We start from the raw sequence: 21,093 nt of genomic DNA on the forward strand, positions 1-21,093 counted from the left end.
GAGATACAAGCATTAATAAGTCAAATAATCAATGCTTCGGCTTGAACTCAACTTTTCACATGGAGCAGTTTGCTGACACACAATGGCTAATTCTTCATAATAGGCTTTTTTTCATTCATAGTCCTGGTTCAAATTAGTAAAGAAATCCTAAACCAAAAAAAAAGATTATTTACCAATACTTTAATTCATATATTCTTCATTATTTCCGAAGAAGACCTAACAGAATTTTATGTACTATGAATGTCTGTATTAAATCAGTACAGGTGGTTATGGCAAGAACAGGAGGACAGGCACAATGTCAATTGAATTGAAGCCAAAACTGTTTGTTTCTTTACACCAGTGTTTCCCAACCTTTTTTGAGCTGCGGCACACTTTTTGCATTGAAAAAATCTCAAGGGACATCACCATCTGAAAATCTTTTAATTTAAAACTACGTCGCCTATATTAACAATAGTCATTCTCATCAAAGTTTTATCAACAGGAATCACATAAACCTCCAAAATTATTCCAAAATCAAATTTTTCACACTGACCTAATGTCACCAAAAGTTTGTCTGTGGGCCCTGAACAACTTAATGGAAAAATAAGTAATGTAATGTTTTTAATCACATAATTTTATGACTTTTCTCCAAATATTACTTCAATCTCCTAATATTATGCAAAAAAAATGTTGTGCTCACACAGACTTTCGCCTAAAGTTGACGCCCTAGAAACCAAACAACTTCCGGTTCATGTTTGAGAAAAAGAAGCAACAAAATGATTGTTTCACAATTTAAGTCTTGTAATAGTATAACATATAATTTAACGTTCATTATATTTTGATTTGAACCTTGTAATAGTTCAATTTTAATCTTGTTAATGAAACCGCAATACTGTTGGGGGAAAAATGTTCTTTGGGAAGCTGAAAAAATTAATAGTTTTTTCCATTTATTTCTAATGTTGAAAGACGATTGATGCATTGCAAAGAATTAGTCATTCCTAGTTTACGTCTTTGTTCTAGGATCACTTTGGGAGCCGCTTTGTGGAGCGACACGCCGGTCGGGAAGAAACTCCCCCCAGCGGTTGTTTGCCGGCACTGCAGAACCAGCCCGAAGCAGGTACCTTTGGCTCTTTTTTGAGGAAGCAGCTAAGCAGGCCCCTCCGCGTGGTGCAAGCCGTGTGTGGCGCCCCCAGGCGCATGGGGCGTCGTGTGCACCGGGCGGCACAGGACTTGCTTTGCCACTTCAGGGACAACGCCCAGGACTATGCCTTTCTGTACGAGCTACTGAGCTTGACCTTGCCTCTGCTGCTCGTTTTATACGAGGTTCTGCTGCAGATGCAAGCGGAGCCCGTTTTCGGCAGGCCGGGCTCTAGGTTTTTTTCTGGGCGTAGCAGTTTATCGGGCTCATCTAGACACCCACATTGAAGCCAAAACTAAGGCATTTGTCACTTTTACTGCAGCTCTGCACACCATTATTATAAGTGAGAATGAATAATGTGGAATTCAATAGCTGCACAATAGCATTAGTGCCTAAGTAGTTTTTGAATGTTTCAGAAAACAAAATGGCTTAATTCAGACATTTTGGATCACCCTTAATTCAAATGACTGAAAATCTACACAGGAATAGGAAAAATGCATTTTTAATTGGGTAGAGTTTTTTTTTTCTCCCGACAGTACGTTCAGCCTTTATAGCAGGGGTGTCAAAATGGCGGCCCGCCGGCCGGAAGTTGCCCGCTAGGGTGTCCCATCAGCAAGCCACAAATGAACAAGAAGCCTCCAGGAACGTCCTTCAAAATCAATTAAAAAAATATCGAAAATTTACCGGAAGTGACCTATAAGTCCCCTAAAATGGAAGTGAAAAAAATGTGAGGCAAAATGAACTCATTGCCTGCTATTGATAACGATAGGTGTCCAATTCGCTTCAACTGGATCTGGATGCTCATCTTTCAGTGCCATTGACGGCCAGCAAGTTAACATTTTGGGTCAAAAATAAACCGGTCCAGTCCACGTGAGATCTAGTTGGCACGAATGTGCCCCCCCAAACAAACTGAGTTTGACACCCCTGCTTTATAGGGTAAACTCCTAGTTATGGCCCCCAGTTTGTATTTCCTGATTTCAGAGTAGTGATTAACTCGTTGATTATCCAAAAGAGAAAAAGTAATATGCACACTAACAAAGCACAACCATGTCAATCATACATATTAACAAAAGTGAAATGATCCACCATGAGTGCACATGAAATGTCAGGCTGCTAAAATGACAAATGCTTTGTGGATGTTTTCAAAAGTGGCACAATTCCGATTGCTCTACTCAGGTCACGACGACTGATGATATCCTTCTTGCACTTTATATTGGAGAACTGCCTTGAGGATTTAAAAGTGGTAAAAAAATGGACGATAGTCAAGCGGGATCTTTGCACAAATGCAATGAGCTTTTTTTTCATACTGGAGACGAGAGTTGTATTTACTTTGCTGCCATCTCCTGTCGAGTCTCAGCAACATGGGGCATAAACTAGCCCGCTTCAGTTCTTTCTAGAACTTTATCGCTGACTCCGTTTAGTTTTTTCTTCTTTTTTTATTATCATTTTTTAAAAATTATTATAGACAATGGAGCCTGGCAAGATCGCCACTCTTGCTGTATTTCTTGGCTTCCAACAACATCTATTGATGCTTCCGGAGCACTTTAGAAATTTTGCAGTACGTTTTTGTTTACAGCGTGAAGGCTCTCAGATCGTCACATGCTGTCTGACTGAAATCGCTTTAAGTTGAATATGATAGCAAATTGTTTTAAAATCCTGTATTCTTATAAAAAAAGAATAACAAGCTAATTTATGTACAAATGTCGTGTTTGTGCAATGCCTCCAGATTTGTATTTTCTTCTGAATGTCACAAGGGTATCTTGTACTCAAGACTTTCAGCTTTAATTGCATTGTTTTCCACCCTCCGTATTTGTTCTTTGTGTTTTAGACGTTTCTATCGGCTTCGTATGAAGTGTCTGTGCTGACCGGATGCTTGCAAATAGGTTAAAGGTGATCTAGTGCATGGTCACAAGCCGTTTGCGTTTTATTTTCAAATAACTTGACGTGTCCGTTTGCTATAACTGCATTTCCAATTGTGAGTGGATTAAAGTTGGCTGGAGCTTGGACCCTACTCACCATGTTTCTAAAATGCTTCCTTGTGTTGTAATGATTAGCTACAACTAACATAACGGGTCAAATTCTGAACTTTCTAATGAATATATGTATACTGGTAAATCTAGTATAAACAGCGTACACATATGCTTTAATACAGAGGGTCTAGCTTTGTAAGTGACAATTTTGGATTCTTATGGTGTATGTCATAAGTCTATCCACACAAAGCTCCAAACTAATTTTGCCAGGCACGGTTTGATTGTAAATGCCACCCTAAAACACCAATAGAAACACTAACACCCAAAAATGTTGGGGCAATTAGTAAGATAAACTAAAAAGACCTTTGCAATTGACATCTAAAGATATTTGAAACAAACAGTTCAAAGTTCAGGTTGATTTACTGTAAATGCAGCATTTTTTGAAACCCCAAATTATTAGGTTAGCAAAAGTATAAGAAGAGTCAACACCATTTTTTTAAATAAAAAAAAATAATAAAAATCATGGATAATTTAATATCTATAACAACCAGCTTGAACTTTGAAGATGTTTCTCTAACTTTTAAAAAAAAAATATTGGAGTGATTTGTGATTTTATCTTCAGTGTGAAGTTATGTTATTGACGCTTGTCATTTAGCAAATATAAACAAAGTCCACTCAAGTTGACCAAACTGGAATGGCAACATAAATGTAAATCCTCGCCGTGAAAACTCATTACCAACTAATGTTCATATTTATTTATCATTTTTCCAGTTTTTCTTAACGTGGTTTTAACGTTGTATTTATTTAACCAGTAGTTAAGTGTTTAATGTAATTTTCCATGTTATGTTTACTGTTCAACATATGCATATGATCGATTAAATTAATCACAATCTAGATCAAGATCAATTTAAACTCACCCTAATCCATGCTCCACCATTGGAATATTCTTTTAGTTTTTTTTTTTTTTTAATGGCTGAAATTGTACAGAGATTGATTACAATATTTTTTATTTAAAACTACAGAAAATTAAAACTTCAAGGGTTCACTTGAGAGCTTAGAGAGAAGATGAGTGACATATTTGCAGTCGCCGTTATTGCTATAAATGTGATGCCGTTCTTGAATGTTAAACAAGAAAACAATTTACGCGGTGACGATTAGCATTTGAGAAAGAGGGCAATCAGCCTGAAATTGGACTAAAATTACAAACGCTGTAAAAACGGATGGAAAAAAATACTGCCGGGAGAAGATTAATCTAAAAAATAATGTCAGCACTTTGACACGAATCATCTTTTTAGTGTCCAGGGGGAAGACAATTCACAAAGGGTGGTTGAAATAAATTGTTTTTCGGTCTATTTACGTGTTCTCTATGGACAGAAAAAAAATTATTCTCCTTATAAGCGAAAAGCGTTCAAAGGACAGGAAAGATTTCAACTGTGTGGTTGGCAGTTATACCTTTTTGACCAAAAAGAATGTGGTCCTGGAACAATCCTTACTCTGACGGCCAGGACAAAGCTTGAGAGTATACTTGGGCAAAGATGGTGTTTTTTTTTTTTTTCAGACCAAATCAAACTTTTCCTATTTCTCTGTGTGTGAAAACTTGAGCTGCACTTTGTATTTGTGCATTCCTTTAACAGAACAACCTGGCAAGAATGTTGCTGAAGATCCTTGGACAGTTTTCAATCAGCATCTTCAAAACTGTCCCTATGCCAAACACGGCATGCAAATATTTGCAATGCATTTGGACGCTGAATAGATGAATAGAATGAACACACTGGCTTGATAGGGACTCTTCATTTTTCAAATAATGCGAAAAACCCTGGCAAAGATGAGCCTGCCTGCATGGAACGGAATATGTAATGACCATTTTTCAAAGTGAAGATTGAATTGAGAGTTGAGTTGAGTTGAATTGAATTGAATGCTTTTATTGTCATTATACAAGTATAATGAAATTTAAAGCTTCACCACAAAGTGGACAAAACAACAACAAACAAACAAATAATAAATATAATAAAATAAATATTTGACTGCATTTATTGTCATTATATACAAGTATAATGAGATTTACAGCTTCACCACAGAATGCACAAATAACAAGAAACAGACAAATAGATCAATAGGTAATCACAATAACAAATAATATAAAGTATATTTAAAAAATAAATAATAAGTAATAAATATGAGTGACTTAGTGAGTTTTAAGGTAAAGGAAATATCACAATATGGGCCATTTTGTATCATCAGATGAAATAAAAAATATTAAAAGAGAATTGTCTTTGTTAGCTAGCAGCTGATTTTTTTAGTTAAACATGGCAGTGAAAATTGAACCCTGGATTTCGTGTTTACAACCTCTGAAGTTCAAGCCAGAAAAAGGGACAATGCTTTTCAATGACCTATTGTTCCAATCCGCCATATGCAATGTCCAGCAACTGAGATGTGATTTTCAGCCCCCCAAAAATGTCACACAGAATCAGAATACGTATACATCCAGATACCTTGACAAGAAGCATTTCCGGCTATCATTTGGAATTGCTGCTTTTATCTGCTGTAACTGCTACCATGACAATGTATTATCTCAAATGGTGAAAAGTTCAAAACAAAGTAATCCTAGAAATAAGTGGGTCGACAAGTATTGACCACTTTTTAGATATTTGGTGAGCCATTGGATTGCCAGATGGCAGAATTTCCCTTCCTCCGATTTGTTGTAAATCCGGTTGTTCTCAAAACATGTGTCCGTGTGATATCACAAAATCCCTCGCCCCTGCAAAAATCTGCGTACACATCTGGTCGTAATCACATTTTAAACATGGGTTATGCAATCATCTGCCTTTAATGTCTGTGTCCTTCTGGCAGTATCTTCTGTTGCACAGGCAACGTTGCTGCCGCGCAGATAAAGAGATTAACCTGCAAGTGCGCAAATTGTTTGAAACTGCGAGCACCAAATGGGTGGCGAGCACTTTGTATTTCAAGGGGGAGTTTCCCGTTAATCCTTGATTGAATAAGGTGTTATCTTGTTCTAGTTCATTTAAATAGAATAAAAACATAACCCCCAAAACAACCTGATTTCACATGCATGAACATCCCATTTTAAGTCATGTAGGCCAGAATGTTTCAATTTCAGCTTATCACCTCAGGGATCGCCATGGCGATACCATAGAATTGCCCATTTGATTTGGCACACACCAGGTCACAATTGTTATTTGCAATTGTGCACTACTCTCGTCTTCTCCGCGCACAGCAAATCATATGGAGCGCACAAAATAAAATCCACCTTTTTTTTTTGGTTGTGTGCATGCGTGTGTGTGTCTAGTACGTGTGATCGTTTGTCTTCAACCTACACAATGGACTATAGTAAATGGAAATTAGCCCTCGGCTACAATTTTACATATATATGTTCATTAACATGAATATAAATATGTTTATTAATATGTGCTATCCCTTATTAAATAAATCAAAGCAAAATCATGGACAAATATTGCATATAAATGGAAACTTGACTATCTCAAGTGACACGTTCAGCAGAAAAGTCATTTGAACAAGAATGAGAAGTGAGGAGGACAGATGTGTAAAATAAGGTAAAATGTAAGTTGGATTTGTGCATATTCTAATGGCATTTATGAAGATGTCTTATTCATAGATATTTTTTCATTCATTTTCTGAACCGCTTTATCCACTTTATCACTCGCAGGGGGTGCTGGAGCCTATCCCTGCTGACTTTGGGCCAGGGGCGGGGGACACCCTGTATCGGTGGCCAGCCGATCGCAGGGCACAAGGAGACGGACAGCCATGCACACTCTGACCCATACCTAGGGGCAATTTTAGAGTGTCCAATCAGCCTACAATGCATCTTTTTGGGATGTGGGAGGAAAACGTAGTACTCAGAGAAAACCCACGCAGGCCCAAGGAGAATATGTAAATGCAACACAGGTGGACCGACCTGGATTTGAACCCAGGACCCCAGAGCTGTGAGGCCGATGCACGAACCACTCATCCGCCAGGCCGCCCATTCATAGATCTTAATCATTACATTTTATAATTACTTAAATCATTTATGTGTAGTAGACATGCACCTGCTTATGGCAGGTGTGATACTGGTGTGTGCCCATAGCGAGCAATGATGATGTTGCTCACACTGGTACTTAGTGTGCTCAGGGAGGTTGTCTTTCTGCCCAGACAAACAAAAAATTAGAGGGAACATTGCTCACAGCTCTGGGGTCCTGGATTCAAATCCAGGTCGGTCCACCTGTGTGGAGTTTGCATATTTTTCCCGGACCTGCGTGGGTTTCCTCCGGGTACTCCGGTTTCCTCCCACATTCCAAAGGCATGCATAGTAGGCTGATTGGACACTTTAAATTTCCCCTAGGTATGAGTGTGAGTGCGAACGGTTGTCCGTCTGCTTACATTACAGGTTATTTAGACCCAAATAATCATCATTATCATTCATATATTATTATCAAACATTTTTTTTTTACATTTTTCAATCATACGTGCATCTATCAAACGAATAACATCTTAATAGAAAAAAATCAATTTAAAATGAAATACTACCCTATGTGATGGATGGCCCCAAGAACTTTCCTTTTTCAGTTCTGTTTTTAACTTATTGCCTGCCATTGACATGGATAGACGTCCAAAATATTTAAAGTAGGAGGACAGGCTGGGAATCCTGTTTCAGTGTCATTGACGGCACTAGATGTCCACAGTCTTTAGCAGCCAATGAGCTAAATGAGTGCTCTGAAATTGCTCTGGAATTGACTGTCCTTTTAACTCAAGGGCTGCCTTTGACGTTGCTGGACATCCCATGCTTTTGAAGCATAATGTAGTGATCAACTCGCATCCTTGCACATGAAAATAATGTAAAAAAAACTTCTCTACAAGTTCATTTCATTCCTGCTTTATAATCCAGATGAATTATTTCCATTTTGATACAACATGCCGGCATTAACCTGTGCTCATTAACTTTGTGAATCATTGCGCCAACCTTGTTTTGATATATTCCTCCTATTATGTGTGAATAAATCAAATGAGTGCGGCCAGCGGAGCAGTCAAAGAGCAGAGGGCCAGCGCTTGGCCTCAGATGGCGATCTGATTAGAGCAGGTTGCCGACCAGACTGGGCCACGGCAGACGCTTGCAGTAGCCGAGTATATCTGGGGGGTAAAATGAAGCCAATTATCTTAATTCTATTGTAACATGGTCGCCATTTGAAAGTTCAAATCACAGCACTGACAAACTTATCTTTTGTTATGAATGGGTTACTGGGCTGTGTTTAAAAAAGCATATCGAGTGAAGATTAGGATATGGCGTCATTGTATTATGATGTGTACTGCTCTCTACTCTACTACTATCTCAATTATACTGGTACTCGGATGATTCGCCTAAAGACGTTTCGCCGCCGGACGTTTGACAGACGGACAGGTCGCCTAATGGACGTTCCGCCGAACGTTTGGCCGAATGAACGTTCGGCGGAACGTCCATTCGGCGACCTGTCCGTCTGTCAAACGTCCGTCGGCGAAACGTCTTTAGGCGAATCATCCGAGTACCAAAATCGTGACCGGATGATTCGCCTAAAGACGTTTCGCCGTTTGACAGATGGACAGGTCGCCGAATGGACGTTCTGCCGAACGACCTGTCCGTCTGTCAAACGTCCGTCGGCGAAACGTCTTTAGGCGAGTCATCCGGTCACGATTATACTATTACTATACTTTTGTCATTGACCTAATCAGGTGGTGCTGGCGATGCCCCCTATAGAGGGCCTGCTTTTAGGGGTGTGTTTGGACAAATAATGGAGTTAAAAGTGTGATGGCAGGGAAAAAAATGGAACAAAAGTGTCTTGAGAAGAATGATGAGTATTTCTACACCCGACTTTCTCTCTTTGGTTTGAACATGTACAGACAGGTGTTAAAAGGTGTCGATGGATGACTTCAGAGCGTCAATCCTTCATCTTCCTTGATGGTTTTCTTTTGAGAGACCTGTGTCAGAACACTCTCTTTCTAATGGATGACTTGCTCAGGCAGGATGGCGATTGTTTATTTGTCAGCATGGCCTATTTAAAGAGTGAATCTACTGAAATGCTTTGTGTTCATTTCACCACCAAAGTAGAGTCATTTCTGATGGGACTGTTTATATTGGATGACAAATACTATGTTATAGGCTTTTATTTTGTGCAGAAAATGAACTGTTTTTAGAGCTATAATATATGGCTCTGTATTACTTTTCATTGAAGCACAAAAACATGGTGTGATTGTTGAAAAAGCAGCAAAATAAAAAGAAGAGATAAAGAACTTGAAAATGTTCTTTTCGGTTTGTTTAAAATTCCATACATATATTACACAATTGCCGTACATCTATAGTAGCCATAAAATATGTGCTGTGGTAGTTAGTAGTTAAAATTAATATTGAAACCCCCATTAACGGCGGCCCAGTTGAGGAGTGTTTAGTGTATCGGATTCACAGTTCGGGGGTCGAGGGTTTGATCCTAGGTCAGTCCTCACCGTTTGGAGTTTGCATGTTCATTTCGGGGTTGTGTGGCTTTTCTCCAGGTACTCATTTTCAGGGCTGCAAGGATTGATGCGTGCCCATTCCCAGAATTTACCTGCCAAATTTCTGATAAGTCCACATATAACTTAGGAATTGACATTTTATTTAGCGTCCATACCAAGTACAACAAGTAAGCGAGAACTTCCACTTTGGGATCATTTTGCAGTGCAAAAATTGTCATATTGATTAGCAACACAGCAAAAACTAAAGTCGGATTCATACGAAGCACCCAAAACTGGCGTAAAAACAAGCCGCCTTTCCACCAATGCAACATATTTTTGCTTAAGCAGTGAATGCACATTGGGTCGATTTGTGACTGCGACGTGGAGGCGAAGGTGGGGTGGGCTCCAGCACCCCCCGCGACCCTTCTGAGGATAAAGCGGGTGAGAAAATGAGTGAGATGAGACGTGGAGGCGAAGGTAAGTGTGACGCTGGCGATGACGTTGGGAAGTCCAACTTTCTCCACGTCCCTGAAGGCCACAGCTCTCGGGATGTCAAGTCTCGGCACCCCTCTCCCTCCCTCCCTCCTTCCTCCCCGGCTCTATCTGTCCCCGCGCGGCCGAGGGAGGCTGCTGGTCTCCGGGATGACGCCACCTCTCGCTCCGCCCCCCGACGCAAACTCGCTCCCTGCGTTCATTTCATTCCTCTTCTCATTCCGAGCATTCTTCGCATCTCTGTCAGTGAGCGAAGGGATTTCACCTTCCTAAAAAAAGAAAAAAAAGAGAAACAACAACAACAACAACCCAGAATAACTTGACACCATATTGTAAATACCCAGTAACAACACACGATCTCAAAATGGACATTTTTTGAAATGTGAGGTATCAGTAACGAGGTAAGTTCCATTGCTAGTCGCAGGCATTCAAAGTGGCTGTGGACTTGTGTTTGCTGGCTGTTAGTTGATGCCTTCGCACAAAAAACGGGCTAGTTTATCAAAACGCTGGCCTTTTTATGGTTGTTTTTTTCTCCTCCCACGGCGTGTGTTTAAACGAGGGTTAGATGGCCGACAGGCACTTTGAACGTTCGCTCGCCGGAGCGCCGGAAAATCTTTGACATTTTTCACATTTTTTGGACAAGAAGGCTGCTCCTACGCCCCTTTTAAAAGAGCCGCATGCCGTGTGCTCCGTGTCAGAAGCCCGTAAACACCCACGAGGGATTGAAGCCTTAACTAAGAAAGAAACATTGAGCTCGAAAAAGAGCTTTTTTGGGGGGGACAAGATGACGATTGTAAGCGCTGCTCTTTTTCCTCTCTCTAGTTGGCTCGCTCCGCACGCGGGGGATTTCACCGGAGGCTTTCTTTTCGGACCACCTCGACGGAGAACGCCGGGAAGACTTGTTGCTTCGTCACCTTGGACGTAGCTTTTTAAAATTCCAAGTTTTGTGTGAGTATTATTTCTTTTTTTCCCCCCGTTCCTTGCAAAACAAGTGAGGGAACCATGGCGAAAAAGATGAGTCAAAAGTCCACCATTACAACTCACTACTTTTTTTCCTTTTTTTAACGCTGGCTCGTGATACTAACATTGCTAAGAAATGATGAATATTAATGTAGTTTGAAGATGCTTTATTCCGTTAAAAACATATTTTAAACATACTAAGCCTACTTCAACGGAAATATGCTCCCGGCTATAGGTTTAGTTGTTGGTACAGTGTCGGAGGAATATTAGCTTAAATTGACGTGTCACTCGTTCGAAAAGTAGATTACTCCGCTATGTTTGGAACTAACTCGCAGGAAATATTCGTCAGTTGTTTGTTGAAATATATATTTTATCGCTATTGTTAATAACTTGATCACAGCGTCTGGAAATGAATAAGGAAAAGCGATTTGATCGGGTAGTCCTCTCGTTGGAGAGTTAATTTTCAACTGAGCAGGCATTTCCCAAACTAAAGGAAAGCTTCAGGAAAACACGGTGTGGAGGAAAAGCAAAGAAACGCGCCCTGAATGACTTTTAACCCTTTATAGTTACCTTTTTTTGGTTAATTTAAGGGGAAAAAATTCTCAAAGACCTCATGAGCATATCATATTTTAGGTCAGATGTTTTATAATATAATTTATATACCTGTTTTTCATGAATAAAAGTATAACCAAGTAAAATATTAAAAACTAAAATGTAAATGAACAAACAACACAATAACTCTCAAGCTGTCATTTTTGTTTAAATTTCATCGTTTTTAACCCATTCACAACCCTTTTGAGGAGATTTTGTCAATACTGTGGACTAGTAGGTGCTAATTAAGAACTATCAATTGTCACGTTATCAATCAGGTATCAAATCATGTTATAAATTGAACGTTTTTGGTTATTATTATTGACGCCTAAGAAGTTAGGGACTATTTTTGATCTTTTTAAAAAAGGGGCGAATGAACGTTCTCTCCCAGTCAATTGGATTAGACGTATAGTGCCGTTAATGGGAATCAATGAGTGCCATGTAAGAGTTCAAAAAATATTGTCCCATAATGGCTTAATATTGAAAACAATATTCTTTAGTATCCCTTTTAGTTTGTAACACATTTTCTGCTAAATGTGTGCAATTGAAAGATTTGACAGCTTTGGCTTAGTTTGAACTAAACAGCACTTTAAGGTCACCAGGTCACCTTTCAACTCGGCAACTTATAATCAGCCCAAGTGCGTTTCCTCAAAATTCACTTTCTCCCAATTGAATCTCAACCGTGTGAAAGTGAAATAAACTCATTAGAAAGATTGTTGCCACGGGTCTTGGAGTAAGTGAAATCTACTCGAAGGTCTGTGTTTTAATGCAAATTTAATTGATGGCATTTTCACGTCGTTTAAACTCGGAACACTGGCCGATTCACAGCTCTGAGAGGATCAACAATACATAAAACACACAACAAATTGGCACAAAAGGTTTATTATTTCCAGTTGAACTCTGCATAACCCCAAACATTTGACATTATAAATCTTGAAGAAATGGATGCTTTGTTTTCAGTTTATGCAATCAGGTGACCTGTCGTCACAAACTTCATAATGTTTGTAAAAGAATAACACATATCTGACACATTTAAGATTACTATAAGATTGATGAGGGTTTTTTTCCTTCAAGAGTACAAAATAAATTTGGAATTTCCTTACTGTTAATCTGTTAATGTAACAGATTTGGTTTTAAAGTTATGTGACTTTTTATTGGAAGAGAAATCAATTCATGCGTCATAGGAGTGTCAGTGTGACTTAAGTCAAATATCTCTTCACTTAAATAATAACGGCAAAATACATTTATGTTTTTATTGAGGTTATGAATTATGGGCCAATTATTTAAAAAAATAAGTCTAATTGTATTTTCATTAAAAAAAGTAGTTGTCACCCTCATGGATATTTCTTTCACAATGTATTTGAACAACTCAAAACGGATGTTTTTTTTTGTGTTGATTGAATATTAATTTCAATGTTTGCTCCTTCCGTTGTCAGGTCAAAAGTTAGCCCATTTTTCTTGCATTCACCAGATCACAAGACATTGAACAAATAAAAAATCATTATTAAAAGTAACATTTTTACTGCACTGTAGTCAATTGTGAATCCCACTGATGTTGCTTGTAGCCATGTGCCCACAACTGATAGAGGATCTGAACAAACAGTAAGTCATTGTTTATCATTCAAAATCTAGAAGGCTACTAGGATAACGCTGTATATCTGCTTTGGATGGTTAAGGCAATTTAAAAAAAAAAAGAGGACACTCCCGCAGGCTTCCAGACTGTTTGTGCCCTGAGGTAAACCCTGGTCTAGAAAGGGAATTTTAGAGTGTTTGTGTGTGTGTGTGTGTGTGTGTGTGTGTGTGTGTGTGTGTGTGTGCTGCTCAGCAGTTTGAGCAGAGCCCGCTGAGGCCAGCCCAAAGTGCCACCAAAAAGGAAAAGCTGGCTCAAAGCCACTGACGTCATCTAAGAAAATCTGCTTCAAACGGCAGCCATAAATGGTCCACTAGCTACCGGAAGCACTTTGGTCCTGTCAGACCTTCTTTGTTAATGTAACGCAGTTGTTTTTTTTCTTCTTTTTTCTATTTTAATAGTCATTCAAGTTCATGAAAGGCAGGCTTGTTGTATTTTGTCAGGCTTCAGTCTTCCACTCCTTAAATCATTACCATATGAAACTGTGATTTAATGCTCCCTTCTTCTTGAAATCTTTTTCCTGAAAAGTGTTATTTAATTCTATTTTTATTTGAGCTTGAGATAGTCTGATGAAAAGAGAGGAACCATAGTTAGTGTAGTATTCTCACATTCTTCAAACGGTATGAGTCATTTGTAATGACTATTACAACAACTGGAATTTGAACCACAAAGGAAATCTGGGCTTCAACGACTTCCTCTCCCTATGCAGCCAATAGTAGTGACCATGATGATCAGCTTGCAATCATTGGTTGTAATCACCACTTCATTTACCAAAAGTGTTTATAAATTCTGCCATCTACATAAACATTCTACATATCCAATCGTAGCTGGTTACATAGTTACACAGGACACCTTCTTAGTAGACGCCATATTATCACGAGGACTGTGAAGTAAAGTGGAAATACTTTTTCGTGTTTAATACATGGTAAATTAGTTTAGAATTTTAGTTGGGACTGTGAGGAAGTCCATTTGAAAGACTTGCGTGTAGTGGTCAGAGATTTTTTAAAGTCTACTTGCGCTCGCCATGGTTACATTTTTAAAGCCAATTTGTGAATAAATTATAAGAATAAAAAACATTTCTTATAGGTGTATTTTGACAGAAAATTGTGATTTAATTTTACTCAGCGCCTCAGTTTTCAGATATTTATTTAGGCGCAATACAATTTTTATCTAACTCTTTAATTTTCTGTATTGAAGCAGGGTTAACCATCAAATCAAGCATCATTTTGAAGTAGTTTAAAATATTAATTATAGCTTTAGGAGTATAACTCCTAACATTTCTGTCATAACCGTAGCACTCGCAATACTTGGAGTTAACAATTCTTCTAGGTGGCACTCACTTGCTTTAGGTTGTTTGGAACCACTGATTTATATAAAATTATAAAATCAAAACACTTTGAATGTGTCGAGGAACTGAGACAGAGAATAGAGATTACACCATGTGTGTCAATTCTTTGTTAAAACTATCAATTGATTGATCTCAAAGATAAATTACAGATGCTTATCTCAGATTAGAGCATGCAATGATTTCACACTATTTACATACTCGTCATTTAGTTGACTCGTTAATTGGTGGAAATCGAGCTGAACTGAGCTGAAACATGTCATTCTGGCACTCTTGGGTTTGGTATAGATTTGAGGTTGAGGCATCAAATCTCTTACTAGATGGTGTCCATTCCTGGAGCCCGATTTTTGAGTCTTACTATCAGGGCCGCATAATAATAATAATTGCTGACTTATAATGGCTGTGGGCTGCGTGTTAGACAGTCAATGGCATGTGTGCACAAAGTTCAGCCTGTCATTGTGCCCGGAAACACTTGTGCTTCGTTACTGAGCCACCTCTGATTCACCTACATCTCATTTTATTTTAGAAATGCAAATCAGATCACATTTTACTTTTCATAACTTGAATTTTTTGTAAGTATAGTCACATTTTCCATTTAAATAGCCTAATGTTTTCCAAGGTCCCCAATACTACCCCCTAAACCCTTATATAAAAACACATTTTGTAGGAAATTTGTGTTTAAAAGTAAAACAAAAGATGAAACCATTTAAATGATTTTGGCCATATTCCTTTGCAATGTCACTCAACTGCATGCCACTTTCATATTTTTTATCATCTCTTTTTTTTTTTTACTTCAATTGATATTAGAGCTCTTTTTCTTTTTTTACTTCTATTGATAACAGAGCCAGGTTCTTTTTGCTCGTCCCTCGAATCACTTTATTGAGGTCAATGATGAATAACCAAGAATAATTGCATTGAGCACACTTGTAAAACTTACCACACAACAGTTGCTCTGTCCTTTACGTGTGTTAGAACTCCGTGACGAGACCAACAAGGGTCCAAGGCACACGAAAAGCATCATGGAGACACAGCTCCCTCCTGGGCACTGCTAAATGGTACCCAGCGGGGTGTTGGGAAATAGCCAATTGGAGAGCAACTCTTCCACAGCCAATTTCAAACTAAAACACAGTATTCTACAAGTGTACTTACGTTTGGGGTTGCATACCTGTCAACCTCTGCCGATAACTGCCCTTATAAATGATTATGATTCCCCTTACAAACCCCCAAAAAACCTTACAAACACCGTACGACTCGTACGGTGTTTGTAAGGTTTTTTGGGGGTTTGTAAGGGGAATCATAATCATTTATAAGGGCAGTTATCGGCAGAGGTTGACAGGTATGGGGTTGGATCTTTGAGTTTTTGAGATTTTGTGCTTCATAAATTGAAATTCTTTTGTATCCAGAGACAACATTTTCTACTTGAGGCATTTTGTAACTTGTGCATTTCGTATGTAGAAACTTTCCTAAGTAAAGGTACCACTATAGTGTCAAACTGGTGGAGGCATGTCGATAATTTCTGACTTCAGAGAATTCTCAGCAAAAAATGCTGCCAAACTTCTCTCTCAAAATAGATTTGCAACCAATGTGTTAATGTTGGCCCGAAAAAAAGTTTAAGAGACTGGATGTGACATTGTAATTATTGTCGCCAACACTGTTTTGGGCCAAATGTATCTCTTTAAGCACCTGAAAAGGACGATGCTTAAAGTGTGTTACCTGGCAATGGGGTGTAAAATATAAAAAAGAAACATGTTCGTAGACAAGAAAATGCAAATGGTCGCCCTCACTATCATCACGGTGATTTGTTTTTTCATGCCTGTCCGCACGCGTCCTGAATGAGCCTGTGGCTCCCCACTCATAACTGTCACAAGATCCTTTATCTGACAGAGCTTTATTTACAGCTTTAATTTCCTGAGCTTTATGTGTTGAGACAGTGGTGCACGCTACCGCATGCTTACCGTCTGGAATGCGTGCTGCATATTTCTTTTGATGGACAAATATCCAAGCTGCTAGATTTGAAAGGTGCCATTTTCTGTATGTTCCTGTGTTGTGGTATTACAAATGGAAGACTGTTTTTTTTCCGAGGTTTGTAATTCAGTAAAATGGTAGCTTCTGTTTTGGCGGACGGGAGGTTAACAATGTCGCTTTTTCGGGACTGCAGAAATGCCGGTTGTCGTCCAGGCCGTGCTGTTGCTACGCCGCTCGTTCTGAGAAGGGTCGAGCGAGAGAGGGCTGCTTTGATAGAAACCGTAAATCAATCCTATTCCCTGGCAAACAAAGATTGATCCCTCAGTGGCCTGACCGTTGTTGTGTGGTGGGGTCCGGGCCCAGGTTTGAGTGGGATGACATGAGACAGATTCACAGCATCGAAGCCTACCAGTTCAGGGAGCCATGAAATGAACACAAATCCACTGCCAAGAGCGACAGCTTAAGAAAGTCTGGAAACCTCGTTTGTCCACCAGCCTAAATTGTCATCCTGCTTGTTTCCTGCGTTCATGAAATTTTTACTCATAAGTAACTTGTGATCTGATCTGCAGCATAAAATCTCCAACTTATTTTGCCTTTGGCGGGAACCTGAAGGTTCAATTAATTTTTTTTCCCACTCAGCTCTCAGGAATCCAGTGCTACAGTTTGTTGTTATGGCTCAGAAAAAATATTTTCAATCTGAAAGCGTGGGGTCACAGTGCCACCTTGATTTAAATTAAATTCATACTTAACGTTGACTTGTGTGAGAAGGACGTGTAAATAAATTGAATCGGACGGAATAATAATTCCAGAAGTATTTGACTGAATTTATTTTTTGCATTCATTCACCCTTGTAAATGCATTTCAAGGTCCTCAAAGATGCCCTTTCAAAGTCGTAACACAATTTTCCCCATTACTTTTTTTTTATTTGCCTTATAATAGAAGCTGTATCTATGATTATGAATGCACCTAGTTGTTTGCACATTACGCGAAATGAAATATTTTTGAGATTGCTCTAGTAATTACGTCTTTACAACATCCGGAAAATGTTAAGTTTTTAAATCGCACCATAATTATGGTTTTACGCATTGCGGCCTTAACTACTGCGGGCTATTATGGAGCCCACAAAAGTCATTCATGGAATCATTATTGCACCTTCTGAGATAACAGCACAAAAGAACTCCACATGGAAAATTACATTTGAGACCTCTCATCTGCTATTTCATTACCTTGCTCTGTCTGATGGCTGAAATGGGTTCTCTTAATTTAAGGAGCTGGATTCCAGCTCAGTGAGTGGTTTATGTAATCTCACTGTAAGTATAATTCCCCATAATGTCGTGTCACAGCTACTCCTCTGCTTTGCTACCACTGTCACTTATTGCGTTGCTGCCCATCTCTTTCCCTCCATACCTAACAAGCGAGACCATTTCTATGGTGTGCGCTCTGAAAGGAGGAAAATATGCAATTATCTGAAGGCTCCAAGTGTTTCTATGGCTGACATTCATACCTCCCTGTGAAAAACACAATTAGGCCTCAGATTCTGCACTACTAGGAGACCCCTTCATTGACGACTCCCAAATAGTTCATCGTGGAAGCATCCTAGTTAGGAACGCTGAAAAACTACTTTATTAAGGCTAGATTCGACTTGTATCGTTGCGGATAAGACATTTGTTTTGTCACTCTGGAAGTATAATCTATTAGAATTGTAATACCTTTAGTAGAATAGTAGAGTAGTCACAACTGCAAGCAGTAGTATTTAGTGGTTGCAGTTCCTGGGCGTTTTTAACTTCTCTTTACTGGTTAAGGAAGCTAGTCATTTGGTGTTGTAAATCTCAATTATTTTTAAATTCAATATGATTGGTTGCAATTGTTTATTACTAGTGGTTAGCCCGTCCACCTCACAGTTCTGAGATCGAGAGTTCAACCCTTAATGGGTCCTAAACTTCCTGCGTGGGAATTTGCATATTCTCCTCGTGCCCGTGTGGGTTTGCTCCGGGTTCTCCGGTTTCCTCCCACATGCCAAAAGGTACTTCCAATAGTTGGCTGGGATAGGCTCCAACATCGCCGCGACCCTTGTGAGGATAGGTGGAACGGAAAATGATTTGAACCCAGGACCCCAGAACTGTGAGGCCAACGTGCTAAACACTCATCCGCCGGGCTGCCCCCACTGGAAATAGCCCGACTGAAATTCTTTTTGTCACATCATGCAGACCCTTAAGGGTCAATACTGTGACCCTATTTTTTTTTCTTTTTATTACCTACAGAGAATCAATAATACAGACCTACTTAATGTCCTCTTTGTAACGATTCTACTACTATGACTTGCCAGAATACTCTATACTGTAGTATATACACAATGTGGAGCATTGACAAACTTCACATTGTGAGGCTTACTCTACTGTTGAAAAAATTGCTGTAGTTAACATCATGATGATTCAAAATTACCCTCCATTGTAACTTTCAAAATGGGCTAACATTTAACTCTTAGCCGCATGTAATGCCATACTATAGTCTCGTTTCTCTCCCTCAACAAAAAAAAATCTATTTTTGACATTTTTGAAAGGATCACCTCAAAATCCTAAACTCTGAAACCCAAAGTACATGTGAATGATGAGTGAGAAGCCAGTGAGTCTGGGTAGATTTAAGTTGGTGCGATTATCAGACACACCATCATTAAGAACGTCTCAACGATTACAATAAAGACCTGGTTCTCCTTGTCCAAATCAATAGCTCCTTTTCAGGTGAGCCATGTTATACTGCCGTTGCACCGTACTATTCTATAGAAACTGCAGAAACGAAATTGACTAGTGAAGAATGTTAGACCTACGCAGTCCAAGTGCAATCAGTGGGGGAAAAAGTCAAGCAAAATGACAGCGTGCTTCCAATGTTAAAAGATCATATATTGAATTTTTGTTTCTTGCTTCTTAGATCCCCCCCCCTTTTTTAAATAGCACCTAACATAATGTATTTTCCTTTTTTCTTTTGTGTTCAGTAGTTTTGCACCAAGTTACACAATCAGGGGAATACACCTAGAATTTTTGCGGTTTTAATATGCCCCCCGCCCCCCGTTGTACCCGCGCCAATCAATTGTGTAGTAGCTTTGCAATGTCAGCAGTTTGCACACTAAAACGGAATTCAGTAAAAGCACTTTCGGCTCACTGGGAGTTGCCCTCCCTCCCCCAAAGAGTTGACACCCTTCCCCCCTTCATGATCTGTCATAAGAGAAAAAAATGCTATTATTCCCACTCACAGTTTGTGTCATGTGAATAAACTTTAGATAAGAACAGTGCCAGACATAAAAGAACTGGGATGTTGATTCACTGTTGAAACTTTCCATGCAGTTGTTTATAATCTCGTCTAAAATCAATATATTTATTTTACAACCTTGAACTGATACCATTTCACCGGTATCTGTAGTCTCTGTTTTGATCAACATTTGACAGACTTCATTGTGGTTAGTGTACAATAATGGCAATTTCTAGAATGTTTGTCTGTCATTATCAAAGACTACATTGTTGGCGTAGTGATGAATGCGAGTTGGAAAATCAGGGAGAAAAAGCATGTCGATAAACTGCTTTTATTAGGTTGTTTAGCTGGCTAGAATGTTGGTTGTGTGTCGGAGAGTGCAACAGCTTCAGTATCTTATCACACAACAAATTCAGTGTGTAAATTAACTCTCTGTCTGCCATTGAGAGCGATAAAGAATATCGTAAATGTTGCGCTCACGCTGCCCTGTCATACCGAGGTAATAAGGCAAAGCACTGCTGTACACTTTTTCCAGGTCTCACCCTTGTCCAGTCCAGGCTTTAGCTTGGAGTAGCTAACCGCCAAAATTGATCCCAGCAATTGGAGCGGCAGCGAGAGCCCTGCCGAAGACATGGAGCGGATGAGTGATTCTGTGGACAAGCCCGTGGACAATGACGCCGAAGGCGTGTGGAGTGCTGACATCGAACAGAGCTTCCAGGAGGCCTTGGCCATCTACCCTCCTTGTGGACGTCGCAAGATTATCCTGTCAGACGAGGGCAAGATGTATGGTGAGTCCAAATCTCTTCAACTACAAAGAAACCAATGTCATTGTTGCATTATTAACTCATTGGTAGTGCTTGTTTGTTCCCATGGATCAAATGGAATGACATTTTTCCCCATCAATTCCAGCCAATAGGCTAACTTTTTAATATGTTTAAACAGCACATTTAATTTATATTACAGACTCACCTCACACTGCTTAAAAGACGCTACCTTTTTCAGATATGGTATCAAACAATACATGCAAAATGGCACCACGATTTTTCATTATGTGCCTGTCTTTCGTCAGCAATTACAAAAGACCAAAACAACAATGAAAATCATGGAACCATTCAATCATGGCATCATTGAAAAAAAAACCACCAAAGCATGTTTTTATGATAACATTAAAAAATGGAATCAGAAGTTAAACCACAATCGGCGTGCTTATTATGTATGTGTATATGATGGTCAATGTGGTACTAACAGTGTGGCCGCTGTGCAGATGCTTAAGTGCAAGTTTGTGAGTAAAACAGCATGAACT

The 21,093-nt window shown here is 39.2% G+C and overlaps 2 protein-coding genes across 11 annotated transcripts in view; both read left to right on the forward strand.

The window, feature by feature from the left end:
* mical2a (microtubule associated monooxygenase, calponin and LIM domain containing 2a) overlaps window positions 1–3,128 on the forward strand; it is a 26,475-nt gene extending 23,347 nt beyond the window's left edge. For all 5 annotated transcript variants that reach the window (XM_077626583.1, XM_077626600.1, XM_077626607.1 and 2 more), the window contains one exon: window positions 1,000–3,128. In XM_077626583.1, coding sequence (XP_077482709.1) covers window positions 1,000–1,404 — 405 coding nt within the window. In that variant the 3' untranslated portion in view covers window positions 1,405–3,128. The remainder of the gene's footprint in view (window positions 1–999) is intronic.
* Window positions 3,129–10,174: 7,046 nt separating this feature from the next.
* The window catches only part of tead1b (TEA domain family member 1b), a 39,459-nt gene continuing 28,540 nt past the window's right edge, over window positions 10,175–21,093 (forward strand). For 3 of the 6 annotated variants that reach the window (XM_077587898.1, XM_077587903.1, XM_077587909.1), the window contains exons 1-3: window positions 10,177–10,457; window positions 10,879–11,004; window positions 20,326–20,578. In XM_077587898.1, coding sequence (XP_077444024.1) covers window positions 20,422–20,578 — 157 coding nt within the window. In that variant the 5' untranslated portion in view covers window positions 10,177–10,457; window positions 10,879–11,004; window positions 20,326–20,421. Of the gene's footprint in view, window positions 10,458–10,528; window positions 11,005–20,325; window positions 20,579–21,093 lie in introns of those variants that run through there. The other 3 variants (XM_077587884.1, XM_077587919.1, XM_077587891.1) reach the window with 3 other exon arrangements.

This window comes from Stigmatopora argus, chromosome 2 (assembly GCF_051989625.1).
Source record: "Stigmatopora argus isolate UIUO_Sarg chromosome 2, RoL_Sarg_1.0, whole genome shotgun sequence".
Lineage (NCBI taxonomy): Eukaryota > Metazoa > Chordata > Actinopteri > Syngnathiformes > Syngnathidae > Stigmatopora > Stigmatopora argus.